The sequence below is a fragment of the Ruditapes philippinarum genome, unplaced genomic scaffold (assembly GCF_026571515.1).
Source record: "Ruditapes philippinarum isolate M1 unplaced genomic scaffold, ASM2657151v2 ctg2710_1_1_1_1, whole genome shotgun sequence".
NCBI lineage: Eukaryota > Metazoa > Mollusca > Bivalvia > Venerida > Veneridae > Ruditapes > Ruditapes philippinarum.
This window is the reverse complement of record NW_026854466.1, coordinates 32716-52626: the sequence shown is the minus strand read 5'-3', so window position 1 is coordinate 52626 and position 19911 is coordinate 32716. Positions and strand designations below refer to the sequence as shown.

General features: G+C 31.3%; 1 protein-coding gene across 1 annotated transcript in view; it reads left to right on the top strand.

The window, feature by feature from the left end:
* The window catches only part of LOC132740211 (uncharacterized), a 52341-nt gene extending 33184 nt beyond the window's left edge, over window positions 1-19157 (top strand). Inside the window, exons 8-10 of the mRNA XM_060728069.1 lie at window positions 900-920; window positions 16719-16739; window positions 19092-19157. Of these exons, the coding sequence (XP_060584052.1) occupies window positions 900-920; window positions 16719-16739; window positions 19092-19157 (108 nt within the window). The remainder of the gene's footprint in view (window positions 1-899; window positions 921-16718; window positions 16740-19091) is intronic.
* The last annotated feature ends 754 nt before the right edge of the window (window positions 19158-19911 follow it).

Sequence of the window (19911 nt, the reverse complement as noted above, 5' to 3'; positions counted from 1 at the left end):
TTAAATCAGAGTTTTACAGTCGATAGGAAATCAACTTTTCACACATATTATTACAAATTACGTACACAATGTTGTGGGCTACATTTAGGTATAAGGTGGTTTAATTCTTTCATTATTTAACTTAAGAAAAGTAGGCTTTAGAGCACAACTGTCTACCTGTATGTTTCTGCAATTCGTTTGTGTCAAACAAGTGACTCACTAATAAACACTCAATGATGGAAAGCAGATAATTCGTGTTTGGAATATGTGCTCAATTTATTCCGTTCCTAAACAATTTTGCAATTTTTGTTGATGCTACAGACATTTCTGATTTCGTTTTTATAATGGTTTGTGCAACGGTTGTCTTTCATTACCCTTTACGACAGAAATCAATAATACACAAAATTAAGCACGGACACATAAGACTAGTTTGATTATGATTTTATTCATTGTAAAGATACATGTACATTCTAACATACTGATATTTTTAACAAAATACATTTCATATATTTTCGTTTCGATCAAAGCTTATTTCTTAAAATATTCTGTCCTATTTAAACAGACTATGATAGTTCATAATCTTAAGTGTTATTTTCGATCTTAAATCATTTTGATAGGGAAACTGTGAACAACGCGTATTGTATTGGAACACCTTTCATTTAAAGACAATTATAAGCGCATGCACTCAATTCGTTTTTTCATTTCATATGAGGAATCAGTTGTATATAACGTTGTATACATTTATCATAATAGAATATCAAAATACATCGTTTTATTCGCTTGATAACCATTTTTTTCTAGTTTTACTAATGTTAAATCATTAATCAGAATTAAAAAGTGAATTGAAAGACATTTTATGTTTATATTATTCTTGATTGGTTAAGGAAAAGTATACAATTCCAATTCCTTTTTTATTTCAGGGACATGAAATTTCGTTAACGGTAAGTTAGAGTTTAATTTAAATCTTAAATCTAACATCATTGATTGACAAAATATGAAAAGGAAATGACATACTTACAACAAGATATCAATTTAATTATTTTTTAACTTGCCATTAGAAACATATGACCTTTAATATAAAGATATTTATTTAACATTAAAAGTGTGTGGTAGATTGGTCCAAAAAGAATTAATCGGAGCTGGATTGCTATTATTAATCGATCCTTTACCAGAGATAATTGATTTGATACAAGTTATTTTCAGTATTGTATAGAAAATCTCAAAACATTATGATTTACAATAATTGGCATTTACAAATAACAAAACAGAAATGATCTTTCATGTATAACGATGGTAAACTTTTGTCACATATTTTGATAACATGTGTACTGAATGTCTGTACACCTTATATAAAATAAAAACGGGACCGCTTCGTTAGCATTTCTGATGAAAGAACTTAGAGATATGATGGCTAGACTTTTCATTGTGAGTTTTTTTTAGCAGTCACGATTCCAATATACACATGTATGTTTATAAGAAAAATAAATGAGCCATGTAATCAACAGTCCCCCGTTTAAGCCATGTTTATGCACATGGATAATCGGCGGTTATGAAGCTTTGTTACACTAAAAATGCAGTTAAACTTATATCGGCCTCCAGTCCGAAACATGAAGAAAACATTTAAGTGTCATATCGCAATATAACTTCCGTATTTAAAAAAATGACTAAAATGCTTCTATAATGAGCTATTTCCTACTTTGCAATTGATTTAACCTTATCCGTTATTTTAGACGACATAATGGTAAAAAGTATATGATAATAAGAATTGTATAAATAAAATTATTATATTAAAAGAGTGTGTTACACTGAGCATTCAAGGAATATTTTATCCTTTTTACACAGTTACCTAAGTATTTGTCCTTGAGGAATACATTATAAAACAACATGTTAAGTATCAAGCTATTTTATTATCTCTTTATTATATTGTCTATACTATGGTTGAAAGACAATAATTATGAGAAAACACTTATCTATATTTATTCTCTAAATTTTTTACGATAATTTATCTCTTATATATTTTTCAGTATCGTATGTCACTATTCATTTGTTATGTCTGTCATTTTCTATCATACGATTATTATACAAACAGCAAACATAAGAAACGCTTATCTTCATTCTAAAAAGTATTCGAAAGTACCCTTTGTCTACAGGTACTTGAATTATAATGCTTTTACAGAAATTTCAACATTATCATAATAGATATGTGGCTATCAATTAAGCGTTGCTTTAACATAATGTAATACAAAACAAGCCAGCTCTAACGTCACAGGAGATCCAATCATAGAAAAGCAAACAAAAGGAACATAATTATCTTAAAAGTTTTTCGGACCATTTCTTTGCCCCATGTTTGTAGATACATGTTTATAAAACCACGTTAAAGGAATCCCGAGGCAAAAAAGCCCGTCTACCCTTGGCTGGCGGTAGGTTAATGTATTATTCATAACAATGGAAAACAAAAAAGCATTGATGCAAAGCATCAAAGGCGACGCCAAAATAATACCATTACATGCGACATGGAGGCTAGGCCCAGTTTAAGTTTGAAACTTTAAATCCAAAAGGGATAGACCCTGTCTTGTTAAGATGCAAAGACAATGTTTAGTCCATTAACAAAAAAAGAATTTCTTCAGATTTATTTTATAATATAACAAGGATACCTGAGCCACCAGAATATAATTAAAAGCTTATTGCTTATTGACATATATTAGACATAAAAGAGGAACTAAAATTAACCTCAGGGGAAACACAATAGGTACTCGGAGCAGTAGTAGAATGAGTACCAGACACATCCACCAGCTGCTGTCCATCAGAAATAAGACTTGAACCATGTCATAAAGTCATTATTTATGGCAGATGCTAGAAGTTTCATGAAGAAGAAGAAGAAGAAGAAGAAGAAGAAGAAGAACTTCTTCATGTGCAGTATAGTGAGATTAACTGTATCAAATGCCTTTTGTACATCTAAAATATCATGCATACAATACTGCCTTTGTCAATTTCAAATTTCAATACAATCTGTTAAATGAATCAAACATGTGTCAGTTGAAAAAACACTTACTAAAACTTCTTGACCATGACTCGAACCCATGACTGTCAGGAAGATTCACTGAGCTATCCGGCCGGCTACACATTTCATCTTTAATAATGAACCACAACATATTTCCCCACTATATTGATTTGTGTCCCTAAATTTCTGATGTTTACAGAGCATGAGTGAATTAAACTCAGGTTATATGCAGTCACAGGATGAGAAATACTTCAGCTTGACCTGAACTCGAATGCTATGACCACAGAATAATGTACGCGGCGGTAGCGATTAAGCTAACGGCCGCTTACACACTTTCTCCCCTTTCTCCCTAAAAGTGAAACAGTTCTTTCACATGGCAAATACTTTTAGATTTTTTCTAATTAAAACAGGTAGATTATTTTAATCAAAAAAAATAAGAAAAAAACTTACATACTATAGTTTTAATCAAATAAAATTTATATATTGTATATTATTTTACTAAAAAAACAACGGCTTATACATTTATTGGTTGTGCCAATTTTAAAACAGGTCAATTTGTAAGTGAACATAACTGTACTATTACATGTACAATTCTATATTTTGTAGACATTAAAAAACTAACTTTTTTTTTTGATAAGAAAGATTGGAGGCATTTATTTTTGCATCAGGGGAACCGGGCGAAAACAGAAAATAAACAGACGAACCCTTTTGGGGGCAATTGTTTTGTTTTTCATCTGGCGACTTTTTACTTTTTGTATTTGCGTTTTCATGGGGCACAAATCACCACTATAAAATTTTAGTCAAAAATTTTATTAAAGTGAATAACAATCTCCCCTTATGAAAAGTCTGTAGTTGGGTTTCGGGAGATGGGGGCTCAGACCTTGTCCCCCCCATTACAAAAAGATAAGACAAATTTCCCTTTTAAAATTTGCCCCATGTTAGAAAATAGATAACAATTCGAAATTTTTTGAGTTTTGAATTTTAAAATCTATTGCTTGACCCAAATTTTTAAAGGGGAATTTTCTTCGTAAAACCAGTAGGACCTACTAGCACAAAGGTTTGGAATACAATCTATTTTCCATGCAACTGCCAGTGGGAATTGCACCATTGCCCTGCCATAACTAGTAATTGACACTAATTAACCTCAATTTTGGATAGGTCATTATGTAACCTGCCCAAATCTCACAATTTCAGATGGATAAAATAGGAGAATACAGAAGGTAAGATTTTAATTTATTAAATTATTTTTTAGCCAGCTAACACTGGTATAAACCATTAACCTGTTAACTAATCAGTACATTTTCGTTTTATTTTATAACTTTAATGAAAGTCTCCACCACTTTAATAAAAATGTCATAACTGTAAACTCTTTTAATAAAAAATTATTAAAGTTTCACCATATCAGATCTAAGATATACATTATGTAATAACATTAACATTCCCCAGTTTCTATAATTAAAATAGAAATCTAAATTAACATAACATTGGTAAATGGACTGGAATTCAAAATCTAGTAGAAAAGAAGCTTATGATGTAAAGAACTCTATTATAGTACTATTTTTAGCCAGCTTACACTGGGTATAACACCTATAAACTGTAGACCAATCAAAACCTGTATAATCATTTGATATAAATTTAAATGCAAGTCTCATCCATCATAACTGTAAGTCTTTAGATACAGAAATATTGTAAGTCACATTATATCCATATACTAAGATAGATATATTTGCAAATAACATTAAAAATTCCCAGTTTCTATTAAAAATAAATATAACATCCTATTAGCATTGGTACTTGTATGGAAATTCATAATCTTGTAGAAAGAAAACTATAATGTATAGTATAAAAGTAAAAAAAAAAAAATCTCAAATAGTCTATATCATATAATAAAGTTTGAGTTGTGTGAGTGTCTAAACATTAAATGCATATCTCTTACAGTAACAAATACCGTTCCATTAGACTTTACTATATAACTAACTGCATATACTTTGTATATCAAATGTTTTCAGGATGTTATCCTTTCTCTTTTTTAATATATGGACATAAGCACCTATATGCATAGCTTTAATTTTCCAACTTTCATTTTTACCAAAGGTTTATTAAAAATTTATATACAAACACATATAAAATAATAATTAGTTTCACATAGTGATTTTAAGATTCCTGTAGCAGAATACCTGTAGGTATGTACTAACTGAACAAACTAGAACAATCCAGTCTATACGGTATATAAAGCCAGTAAAAATATTATTATTCAGTCATCCGGGCCTCTATGCCTTTGATGACCTTACAACTGGTAAATTTTATACAACAAAAATTGTAAGTAATACCTAAGATAGACAGAAAAGAACAAATAATTTAGTAAACATAAGTTACTTCCTCTAAAAATAGAGAAAATCTGAAACCCAAAAGAACACCCAAAACAGCAAAATTATGAAATGTTGCTGGCTCACTCAGTCTTATTAAGCCATGCAAAGTAATGGTAAAGTATTCATAAAAAGTCACATGGCCATGTGACAGCAGTAATTGCAGAAAACCGGACAGCTTTCAACATCCGGATACTGGTATACTTTGTTAAAACAATCATTCTGTGCAATAGTTAAACGTTATATGGATTAAATCAATAGGATAATCGTTTACAATACATGTAGTTCCATTACCAATCTTAATACTCATTTGCAGGTGAACGTTTTTCTTGTAGGAACATTTTGAAAAAATACGAGGGTTGTTCAAAAAGTAATAGGACTGCAGCTCTACTGTTCACATTTTTAAATTTACGTACACAATTTTACATGAGACAAATATCGGAACATGTTCTCTATATACAGTGAAAAAATCAAAACAAAATGTAAACAAATGAAATTTCTGTGAAATTTTCAAATGACAAGGGGTACGAAACGCGGCGCACGCTAACAATACAATAATTGACGTTCATGACGTCGTAAAATAAATCGAAATTGTAATAAGCGTCATTCTTTCTGAAAGTAGTCTCCCTAGTCTCTAGGTGTATGAGTCATGTAACTTTCACTTTGCCTCATATGTGGAGATGAAGCAAGAAAAAAACGATCACATTCTCGTTCCACTGTTTCAAAAAAACAAAATAAAATAAATGCCCGATAGCCGGACATTCTCCGGGTTTTTCTCGTGGTTTTTTGAGTAACCTTGGAACTCATATAGGACTGAAAATGTTAAAGCAAAAGCAATTTATTTTATTAATTTACTCATGTCATTGTATGTTTTTAAAACAACATGATTATATACAGAACAATAAAGATATTTCTCAATTGAAAAGTATCCTTTTCTACTTAGCACAGTCTATCGTTTATTAAACAAGTTTCGGGAACACTACTAATTATTACCGTTAACTATTACATTAATTTATTGAGTACACATTTATCTAGTTAAATACAATAAAATAGTATTGATAACAAATTTCTTATTTACAATCATTTGGTTAAAACTGAATAAGTAGACCCGAAGCAGATACAAACAACGATAAACAGTTCGCGTACCGTTTACCGTGGATTCTTTTGTAGCGCTTTTGCAATTGACGTCACTAACGTCCCGTCAATTTTCAACTTTCATCCTCGCCCTTTCTCGTCAGTGATCTTGTATTTGCAGTTTTTGAATTGCTTGTGCCAACTGAAAACAAGTGTCCTGATGGCAGGATAATTGTCCTTAGTTTATTTAACCATTTTGTGTGTATCTGAATGATTATAGTCAATCTGTTGGCAAAATATAACGATGGCACACATTTTCTGTTTGTTAACAAATGCTATATTTCTACATCTAACGCTATGACCGCTGCTGTTCAAAACTTAATAAATAGGCCATTTCATGTCCGAATGACGTCAAATTTGGACACTATGTCACATTAATATATGTCAACGTATTGATGGAATACAGGGGAAAACAAATAGTTATTTATGAATAAATTAGAAGTAGAACTTAGCTCCAATAACTATATTTATGTGCTGCGCCGGGTGCGTGTTACCATGGTTATTCAATAGCAAAGGAAAAGTGCGTTTATCACAATAGATTAAAAAAACGTATGTTTGATTTGTAGAAAACATTTTACGATTGCTGTACATATGAAAATATTCTAAATTGAATGAAATTTGAATACGCAAGACTCCTAGTCCTATTACTTTTTGAACAACCCTCGTATAAATGAATGAAAAAGAATACGGCATCAATGTAGACCACAACGATTCAGAGTCAACTCGTCCTGTTGTCAACTCGTCACCTTTTGTCAACACGTCCCGTGGTCAACTCGTCCCTAACTCGTCCCCTATATTTTATTATTATTGTTTTTCATATATTTCATAAATAATTATAGACTTTTAAAAAAACTTTATATAAAATTATAAATTTTGGCATTTTTTACTTAATTCAACTTAATTACAATCAGTATTTTATCATTTAGAATATATTTATATAGAAGGGTATTCTGAAAGCAGGATATCAATAAATTGAAACATACCATAGTCCTTCACAATAATATTTATTTCTTAAATGCAAAGGAGAATTTGTATATGAATGTATATATTTTTCACGGCTATAGATAAGTAAAATATTTTTATTGTAAGTAAAATTAAAGTAAGTTTAAAATTATTCAATATTTTCCGCTTTTCCAGTTGATAATAGGATTAACGACACATGAAAAGATATCCGCCTTTAATGTGGTTGGATACGTACTAATATATTTAAAGAACGCATGTCTTTAAATTGAAATTATACAAATCGCGTGAAAATTGTGCCAAAGGTTGTTATAAGTATTTATTCTCCAATTAAATGTTGAATTTGTTTTTGATGGTATATGGTTAAATATATTAAAAAAGGTTGATTAATTCGATACGTTGACTTGTATTATACAAGACATTCTAGAACTCGGTTTATTACAGCTCCTCTTTGAGATCAATGTAAAGATTTATGGAAATTTAATATTCATCTTAACTAATTATTACATGGCAATTGAATATTTAGTAATTACTTTATCGCTTAATATTTAATTAATATCCACAGCAAATATCATTGTACGGATTTTTAATTTAAAAAATAGAAAATAATACAAAAAGTAAAATAAATACTAACTCTTCCAAAAAGCGTTTATATTTAACAATTATTATGTTTTTAATTGACACGATCTTTCAATAATGAGATCAGTACGCACCGACATAAAAGTTTTAGCACTCCCAAAACTTTAATCCATTCAGGGATGCGTGAAAAACAAAGAGATGGACAAAATTTTAGTTTTAATTATCATTTAATATCAGATTTATTAAACATTTGCAAACTTACATGTCTTTGTAGTTTTACATCAAAGCCATGCACGTGCGCTTAGATAAAGAACATTAAAAAGCACGTAAAACAGACGTTATTTTATTAATAATTCGATTTCAATCAAATTCATTAACATGTTACATAAAAGAACTATTTAAAGAAATTGAATTGTAACAAAATAGGGACGAGTTGACCAAAAGTAGGGGACGAGTTGACTAAAAAGGTGACGAGTTGGCCACGGGACGAGTTGGCCACGGGACTGTTTGACCACGGGACGAGTTGACCGGATTGCACCACAACGATATTCGAAATCCGGGTTTAAGTATTGCCAATAAAACTAATGGCAAGCTGTTAAACTGAGCCTGCAATTAATAATAATCACAATGCACATGCTTTTTACATAAAGTTATTAAATACAAATATAACAATATATTTGTTTACTTGATTTTTTACGAATCAAAATAAAACTAATTAACACAACATTACATTAACTGCTTATAATAACAGCTCCTTCCACATGTCAAAATAAAAAGCATTTCATAAGAGACGACGCCGTTCACCGGCGTCGCCTACAAAGAGTTGTTCTTTATCACAACATTGACATTGTCAGATTTTTCTATATGTATTTGCCCGACAATAATACGTAAGACTGCAGGTCCTTTAATACTCGTATATGCTTATGCATGTACCCGAAACTGACAGAATCATTAGTGCAGACGTATTGGTCCTACAGTTGCTCACCCGAAATTAACGAAAGTAGGTGAGGAACTAGTTCTGTTCCCCAAAACTTCTATTAAATACATGTACCACATTGATATACTGCACTGACGCAACACGTTCCTGTACGTGCATATATATATTATATAAATTGAGAATGTGCATGCATATAACATCAATTTCTTCTAATCACATGTTTAAATATACCTTTAAAATTAGTTTACATACCAGAGTGTAAACCCACTCGGGTGTATATGCATTTTTATTTAGAACAGCTTGTACTCTTACTTTCCGGTAGTGATGAGTTTGAAGCAAAAACTGTCGGCTAAAGTGGGGTAATTTTGACAAACAAAACAAAAAGAAACGACCACTTTCGCAATAATGGCATATTTATGAAAGTCGATTCCCGGTTACACATTATAAGCATGTCGTCATTATAACGATGACGATGTTATAATGCTTGTTTCGGAATAAAAATAATGTTTTCATGTCTATGTTGGAGTTAAAAATGTGATAATAGCGATAATACAAATTAAATAAAAAACAACAACACAATTTCCATTTGTCAATAAGGAGCAAAAAAAAGAAAGAAGAAAAAACAAGGAAAAGAAAAAAACAAACACAAACTCAGGCCTACTACGTTCATGGTACATTCCTACACATCAGTGTTAAATAGTCGATATTTTAGTATGATTATATCAACAAAATGACCAGCATGTTGTATACAATGCATTAGAGTTAACAATGTGATATAGACAAATGTTTAAATTGTTATCATGTTAAATCCAACCGTTGAACCACCATTTGTCTGATTCTGCTGCCTATTTTGTTATTCTTTTATATCCTATTTTTGTATCAATTTCGAGAGTCTTCTTTTTAAGAAATATAAGACACAAAGCCCTAACCAAAGCTAAACTTCCGGGAGAACTCTGCGTCACGAGTTCGTTTTTTAGGACCGGCGATTTGTTCAATCTATATATGCTAGTAATGTGTATGAATGCTAATAAAAAGGTCCACTTTCTCCAGCCAACCGTTAAAATACTATTTTTGAATTCGTTGCGAATTCTTTTCGTATCAATTTTGAGGGTGTTTACAAAACAAAATATAAGAAACAAAGCCTCACCCAAGCAAAACGTCCCATTTATCTCAGTAGATTTACATGTAAATGCTACTATCATAGTTTATATTTTGTTTACCATTAGTGATGTTCTTATTCTTACCTTCAAGCGCTGATAAATATATGCTCGTATGTTCATGGAAGTGACAACTTCATGCACCATAGAATATAGGCATATAGTTCCAACTTTGCATGTCTATCTCTTTTTCATGCATCGAATTTGTCACTTTAAATTTAAATTTAAAATTGTTTAAAAAATGTTTTTATTATTATGTTTTTATATTTTCAAGATGACCCCGTTTGTTGGAAGATAATGGTATTCCCAGAAAATTGTTCCGTTAGACACAGAATTGATTAAGAAATAACCTGATATTTAGTTCCAGAATTTTTTTGTTACAGGGCGTACAATGCTTTATACATTTCGTTAAATGAAAAAGATCTACATGTATTTGATTACATCATAGTTTATATATTGGTAACCATCAGTGATGTTCTAACCTTACTTTTAAGCACTTGTGAATCTATGCTTATAATAAAGAAAGTGACACCTCCATTCACTACAGCGTATACCAACTAAACCAACTTTAATAATGTCTCACTTTACTCATGTATTGAACCTGTCATTTTTAATTATAGATTACTTAATAATTATTATTGTTAAACTCTATTGAAAACTCGAGTTATGGGCAAAATTCAACATAGTCAGAATTAGAATTATCATCGATTTTTATCCCTGATAAAACACAACTATAAAAGTACGCATAACCACTCTCATCTTTTAGATTTATAACTATCTTAAATGCAATGAATCAATACGAGGGTTGTTCGGGAAGTTCTGAGAATTGTTTTATAGCACACGTTGTAGTCGGGTTAGCGTAAATATAAATATATAGGCATTTATTTCAAGATATACTGTATAGTGTCTGAAAATATCATCATCATACACACAGAAACTAAGACATAATAAAATTAGTAAATAACCATATAACAAAAACCGGAGCACGCCGACGTCATTTGCAACGTTATGCGACGTTAAAGTCCATCGATCGTCGCACCTTTTCAACTGCAATTTCGATGCATTTCCTGTGTTGGCTGATCCACTTATTGTATGTTTCCACGTACCAGCTATCGGTAAAGGACGAGACTATAGCTTGCGTATGCTTAACAAGATCGTCAGCTGAGTTAAAGCGTTTTCCACGCAGCTGTGATTTGAACTCCGGGAACACACGGAAGTCCATCGGAGCGAGGTCCGGGCTGTATGAAGGGTGCTCTAAGATCTCAAACCCCAAGAGGCTGATCTCTAACTGGTTAGATTCTGCTCTGTGGGCCGGCGCATTGTCTTGATAAAGTATGATGCTGTCATGGTCCATGTGGCGGCGCTTCTTCCGTATCGCGTAAACAAGATCCCGCCTCAGAACCTGTAAAAAGCGCATGCGGTTAAAAAATTTATTTGCACTTATTTTACTCAAAAATTTTATATCTTAAATGTTTAATTTTTATAAATATTATGTTTATAATATTATATGTTTATCAATAAATATGTTTTAAAATATATTATAATTAGAAATGTATACTTTTAGTTACTAGTACCTTTGAATAGTAAGCCGCCGTGACAGTTTGACCATCCGGAACTCTGTGTTGCACAATCATCCCGTGCCGGTCCATAAAGAAAATAAACATGTGTTTTCCCGCACTTTTCTGCACCCGGGCTTTCTTTGGGGGAGGTGTACGCGAGGTTTTCCATACCGATGACACAGCTTAGTCTCTGGATCAAAGTGGTGGAGCCAAGTTTCGTCAGTTGTTATTATTCTGTCTAAGAACGCATCACCTTCAGCGTCATAGCGTGAAAGAAATGCCTGAGAGCATCGCACCCGACAATCCTTTTCATTGTCCTTTTTCAACCGTGGTACCCAACGTGCACTTACTTTAGACATACCGAGCTCTTTTGTAAGTATTCCGTGTACAGTAGAAACTGATACGCAATGTTCATCTGCAATAGCTCTAACTGTCGTTCTTCTGTCGCAATTGATCATGTCTTTTACCGAGTCCTTAATTAAACATGCAACAACAGACTGCCGATCTAGGATCGTCTTTGATCGAGTTTCTTCCTTCTTTAAAACGAGCATGCCATATATACACTGTAGCCGGACTGCATTTCTTGTATTTTCCTGTAGAATTGATCATTTTCATTGTTTCTGTGGAATACTTTTCCAGCGCAACACAAAATTTCACGATGCTTCGCAATTCAACGTCACCTATCGACGTCATGTTGTTACTCAGTGGCTCTGGGAAGCAACTTTAAAACAATGTTGATCCGTTGAGAATTAAAATAACGTTATGATATTTTCAGGAAATGACGTCATGACGTTTCGCTGCTGGTCAGCGTTTTCGCGCATTTTTTACGTTATCAAAATTACGAAATATTATTAGTGTAGCGCGTTATACCTTTCTTTAGAGTCAGACTGCTCCGGTGCGGCGTTATAGTGTTGCTATGGTTACTGCTATTGTTGTCGGATTATATTCAATTTTTAGGAATAGTGCCATGATATGCTAATCTTAGTATGTGCAAAATATTACGTCATAGAATCAAAAAATATAGGAGATATGACAAAATTCCCAGAACTTCGCGAACAACCCTCGTATTTTCAACTTCTGAATTTATTAAACAAATATTTATTGAAAATATAAAAACACAATCATATGTATTTATTAGGAACGGACGCCTGTTGTAATATTAAAACACTCCTGTAAAAGATGTTTTTCAAGACATTCCTATTTAATTTTCGGAAAAAAAACATTCGCATGAAATATATCATTAGATAAAAAATTCATTAAAAAAGGATATTTATGTAAATTTATGTGGTGTGTAAATAAACCCGTACGTGAGAAGAAAACCACCACCCCAAAACCCGTTTTAAATTAAATTTTTCCCGTCTTTTAAAATTTCCACCCTTTGAAACAAAAACCCCCCGGGGTGAAAAATTACGCCCCCCAAATACAACACTGTTATTATTGATATAATTATCAAGAAGACTAGTATTGCATGTAGAAAATAATCTGAGATCTCCAACATTTATATCATGTGGCAAAAAACAGAAGCAGAAAATCTAAATGATCTCATAGTTATATCAATGTAAAACTGTTGTAATAATTTTGCTTAGGATGTGAAAGGAATAACTCTCTACCTAATATTTTAACGACCAAGTCTCAAAATCATTTGAGATGATATTCGCATGGATAAACGTAGTAACTTAATTCTTATTAGGCCCCTACTGGTTTAACCGGAGGGGACTTTAGGTTTACCCTCCGTCCGTCTATCCGCCCGTCCGTCCTTCCACAAAACTGGATCCCGCGAAAATGCAAAAAGTACTGAAAATATTTTATGAAACTTAAAATATGGATAAATGGCAGTATGGAGATTATGCACTTCTTTTTCTTTTCTTCCTATGTTGAAAATTTCGGTTGCTATGGCAACAAATAAGCTGAAAATATGGCAAAATTTACACATATTCTGGATCCAGTGATAAAAGGTCGAAAATATTTTTATGAAACTTGAAATATGGGTAGATGACAGTCTGGAAATTATGCACATATTTTTCTTTTCTATGTTGAAAATACTGGTTGCTATGGCTTCAAATAGTCTGAATTTCAAGACTTCTGATTTGAATTTTTACGCCTTTTCACTATAAGTTCTTTATTTCTTAAGGTGTTTACTTCAAACTTTAAATAAAGTTTCTGGTCATCCACCACAACATATATTACAAGGTTTACAACTCTACCACAAAAACTATCAGAATTACCTCCCTTGAACTTTTTTATGAAAACAAATGTTGTCTTTTTTAAAAAACTTTTTTTTTTCTTAATGTATCTACTTCAAACTTTATATATATGTTTTTTATTATCACTCAACATTTATGAGAAGGTTAAATACTCTAGCAAGACTATTTCTAGAATTATTACCCCCTGGAACTTAGATTTTTTTCGTGAAATTGGTATCTTTACTCCAACTTCTTCATTCCTTATAGGATTTACTTAAAAATCCCACATCATAATAATATGACAAGGTTTATAAATCCAAATCCATATTTTCAGAATTATCTCCTCCTTAAACTTTGAATTTTTCTTATTCATTCTTCAACTTTCTTATTTCTTCATGGACTTTCTTCAAATTCAAAATAAACATTCATTATCAACACCTACATTATATTTTTGATTTTAATTTTCATCTTTGTTACTTACTATACATTATAAATGGTATAGTTAATTGCTATATTTGAAAATTGTTATTTTTTTTACTTATCTTCTTTGTGACTATAAATGGTATCTTTAAACTTCAAGTAAAATTCACATCAATGGTTATAAATCTGGCATCGTTATTTCAAGAGTTATCTCCTCTTTAAGAATTTTGTATTAAAATATGTTATATTTTGGTAACAGGGATGTTTAAAAAAATAACTTAAGAATAACTTAAGAATCTACTTCAGTCTGTCTGTCTGTTAATAAAACTGTTTCCCTTACTAGGCTGGGAAACTTAACACATTACTATGATATAGACAAACTTAGAACTCAAAAGATTTAAGTTCATTTATGTCATTCATTGACTGGTAAAATTGAGTGGCCAATGGCCCATCAGAATGTTGCTGGGGTTCTTACCGGCAGGGGACTAATTGATTGCTTGCAATACTATGATAATTGCTTGTTTTTAAAGTTTTAACACTAACACTGCATTACGACAATAGTCTGTTTTAAGTGATAAGCCTCCGGACCAGACAACAAAGTAAAACAATACCATCAGACAATAGATTCATGAATTGCAAGTTTAGACTCTAGTTTCGGATATAAGAAATAACGAATTGAATAATTATGAAACATTAAGCTCTTCCTTTCTAAAAGTCATTCTAAAATATAGATAAGTCTCAATTGAATTGACTTCATATGTGGGGTTAAAAAAGGTTAAAAATATATGTCACTATATACTTAACTATATATGATGGTAAGCACATGCTTCTTAAATAAAATGTTATAAAAGTTTCATTTATTTGTAACAATACCAATCGTTAAAAGTAACAGCCACCCTTTTAGCTCAAGATGAAGCGGATCGGATTAGTAATCCAGTGTTGCTGTTTCGATCCTCGGGCGAGGCGAAATTTCTCAGTGTTAATGTACTATATTTACTCAGTGAGATTTTCCATAAAATAGTTTATAGTTTTAGGATTATCAGTTCTATAATCCAGCCAGTTTAATGTTTGGGCTATGACTCTTATTTTTAAAGCACGTCACATGTAATGGAAAATAATATGTTTGACTGTTTTTTGATAAATTCACCGTAGGGAAACGGTGTCACCCTTCTTGCTTACAGTTTAGACAAGATGGTGGACCATTCACCTTTGAAATTCCTCAGCAATGTAACAAAAATACCAAGAGCTTTGCTAATTATCCTATTGCTGTCATGAGGTATCCTATACAGGTTTTATATATAGCATTTCAAATCTTTTAATTTGTTTTAAAGATACCAGGGATACATGTTTATGTTTTTGAACCAAACTGTACTTTATTGAGACTGCGTGGTAAATTGGAATCTGCATTAATGAATCCAACCGAGTTTTTGATTGAAGTAGTTGTCAAAATAGTACTCACATGTTAAAATGTACTGAAAAGTAACAAGGGATGAGCTATATGTGATTCACATTAAAAGTGTGACGATCTATTATGAAACAAACATATCTAATAAATCTCTTCCATATCTACATGATTTGTCTTTAAATCAGAGTTTTACAGTCGAATCGGAAATCAACTTTTCACACATATTATTACAAATTCCGTACACAATGTTGTGGGCTAGATACATTTAATTCTTCCAAGGATACATTATTAAACTTTACAGAAGTAGTTTTAAGAGCACAACTGTCTACCTGTATGTTTCTACAATTCGTTTGTGTCAAACAAGTGACTCACTAATAAACACTCAATGATGGAAAGCATATAATTCGTGTTTGGAATATGTGCTCAATTTATTCCGTTCCTCAACAATTTTGCTATTTTTGTTGATGCTGCAGACATTTGAGATTTCGTTTAAATAATGATTTGTGCAACGGTTGTCTTTCATTACCCTTTACGACAGAAATCAAAAATACACATAAGACTAGTTTGACTATGATTTTATTCATCGTATAGATACATTCTAACATACTGATACTTTTTATAAAATAATTATATTTCATATATTTTCGTTTCGATCAAAACTTAGTTCTTAAAATACTCTGTCCTATTTAAACACACAATGATACTTCACAGTCTTAAGTGTTAATTTCAATCTTAAATCATTTCGATAGAGAGCCAGTGAACAACGCAAATTGTATTGGAACACCTTTCATTTAAAAACAATTATAAGCGCATGCACTCAATTCGTTTTTTTCCTTTTATGTGTGGAACAAGTTGTATATAACCTTGAAATCAGAATAGAATATCAAAATAAATCGGTTTTATTCGCTTGATTACCACTTTTTTGTAGTTTTTACTAATATGAAATCGTTAATCAGAATTAAATTGTTAACAGATGTATGTTTATATGATTCTGGATGCGTTTAGTAGTAGTATATAATTCTTTATTTTTTATTTCAGATAAAGAAATGTGAGCCTTCGGTAAGTTAGAGTTTAATAAGTAACCAAAAACAATCCAAAATAACAAAGAGCTATTATTTTAAAATCATTTCCTTCTTATAATAGATATATTGCTTGAAATTGATAATATTTGTGGGATTTGTCTCATCTGTTTCTATATATTTCTTCTTATTAAAGTTAAAAAAGAGGGGATATAGAACATTTGATTTTGCATGTTTACATTCATTTTTAATGAAATAGAAAATAATAAAGATGTATTATACCATTACAATATGTATGCAAATTGCGAGTTAACTTAAATGAACATATATAAATTAATGATAGTTTAGTGTTTTTCTATGAATATCACTTTTATTAGTCTTGTGCAGGATTAGTCACAAAAGAATAATCTACAACATAATGGTTAGTTACACCCTATCTGTTTCTGTGCACAATGACCTAAATTATGTGAGCTATACCAATTGAACTTACATTTTTATATGACAAATCATACCATTACATAACATAGATTTTTTGTGCATAAAACTAATTTACAGAGTTTAAAACACAAAATATATATTTGTGGAAAGAACATGAAAACGTGTTTTCAGAAGAGAAAAACACAAGTTAAATTGACTACAAGAATGCATAGTATTTTGCACATTGTAACAAATTTCAGTGTATTTATTCTGTTTACTGTTTGCTGCATGTAAAATACATGCTTACGAATTCTTCAACAATTTTAAACGCTGTAACGTTTAAAGGCACACAAACCCTGCCGAAAAAAAAGCTAGCTCAGCAAAATAAGTGGTTTGTGTCCTTATATATGAAAAACATTCCCTTATGTCATGTATGTTGATTCACCAACTTAAGTTTTTGCATATTATTTTGCTCATTATCAGTATAAACGTTGTAATATTGTAACATTATATCTTAACCAATTTTGCATTACTTGTATATCCTGTGCTAGAATATGTTTTAACAAAATCAGAGGATATCCAATGTCAACTGCAATGAAGTTGATGAATGTGAATTTCTTTACAGTTTTATATATTTTGAAATATTTTTGTAGCACATTCAGTATTTATATATACATGTGGCACAGCAATCGGGGAAAAATAACAGCTGATGTCATGAGAGAAATAATTTAATTCAATCTATTCTTACATGCAAAAGAAATAAATGTTATACCACTTGCATCCTTGCAAGTGGATATTTAGTATTTTTTACAGATTATCGTCGGCAGACGTCGTGTGCCATATTTTATGAATTCAGTTATCAAACTATTACGTCACAATATTTATGTTGAAAAAATCTTTAGTTTTTATGGAAATTTTTGGAACTTATTTCTCTTTTTTGTTTGAATAGTTTGTGCAATAATATTTAATTCTACTAAGAATGTTGTTCTTATTAATTCATGATAAATACTTTAAAACTGCAAAATATAAAATCACTCCAATTCGATTACTATCTCCCTCCGTTTTAGGTTCGAGAGGCTTATATGTGAAAGTCAAGGTAATACTGACATTGAATTTCAATACTTCTTATTCTAAATAACCGTATAAATATATTCTAGTCGCCTTCAATCTTACTAAGACTATTACCTTACTCAGAAGAAAATAACAATTGTTTTTGCGGTGCAGTTAATGTCATAGTAACATTGCAAACAAAGATCGTTCCAGCTAAAGAACTTAAGAATTATTTGATCAACAGTTTTAAAGATCCATACTATTATCACTGTTGGAATTATTTTTTTATTACATCGATGGATGCGTACATGTCAAGTTCACGGTGCCCTTGAATGTATAAACCATTTATGTTAAAGCAGATGGCAACCGTTTGGAAACCATTTGCCTTATAGCCTTGAAACATCATGATGGTCACCGACCTCACGTAAATAGATAGTTGTTTTTGTTTTTATTTGGTGGCACAGATCTTAAAGATCAGAGGGTACAGTCAAGCTGAATTTTTAAAATCATAACTGCTAAAAAGTTGAGACCATATTATATATTAAGCATCTTTTCTAATATCTCGTGCATTTTTTATTTTTTAAAATAGTTTAGATAAATTTATTTTCATAGCAACAATTGAAGTTCATAATATCCAATGACTTCTATAGCAATGTTTCACTATCATAGCATCCAATCAATTGATTGCATAACAACGTAGCACATTTCCTAGGCAATCAATATCAACTATTGACCATTTATTTTGCAACTTTTGACATCCATAGCAACCTATGAATTACAAAGCGCCCATTGACTAGCAACATAGCAACAAGTGGCTTCCAAGTCGCCCAGTGTATTAACAAAATAGCAATTGACTTCCATATCAAATATCAACTTTGTATCACATCAAGTGACTTCATGAGTAACATTTGAATGTGGCAAACAGTTCAATACAACGACACAACAACACAGTGATGTCCAATATGGCGCTGAAACAGGACAGATGAATTGATAAGACTTCAAAGCCAGACCAAAGGTCAAGACAACCTCACCTGCTGGAACTAAGTCATGAATAGTCTCCCTTTATTCGGACCAATTTAGTCTCCTCTTGCGATCAGGCAACCCAAATTGTGGCTGCATTTCTTATGTCTCAAACATTAAAGGCAACCCCTTATTCACAAAGGGTCGGTGATTTCTATAGAAAGCATTTATTTTCCATGACTCATAGCAATTTTTCCCTTTCTAAAGCAACACCTGAATTTTCTAAGCAACAATTAACTTGGATAAAACTCATTTACTTTCAGTGTTAAGTAGTAACGTTCATAATAACCGTAAACGTTCTTTGTCAAGAAGTGATTTTCCTGACAACCGTTGATTTTCAAGTTGTTTCCATAGCAACCACTGACTTTTAAAAGCAGCCAGCGATTATCAGAGCATTTTCGAAGGATTTTGTTTTACTTTTCTCATCAACAAGTAAATATCATAGCAATTGATGTCTTTCGTTTTAGAAGGAAAGAAACAATATAAGAATAAAAAGTACTTTTTTCTGTTGTCCTGTCCATCAGTAGAAGGAGAAGTTATTTTCAATTATAAAAGACATCTGGTGAAAAATGAAACAAATATTTCTTAAGAAATTTCGGAATTAAGATAACGATTATGAATGGCATCGTCATTATTTGACGAAAAGTGAAGGCCATTCAAGTTTTGACATTATTTGGGTACAGATAACGAAGTATCATGTGTATTTACCTAATTTGACTACCAAA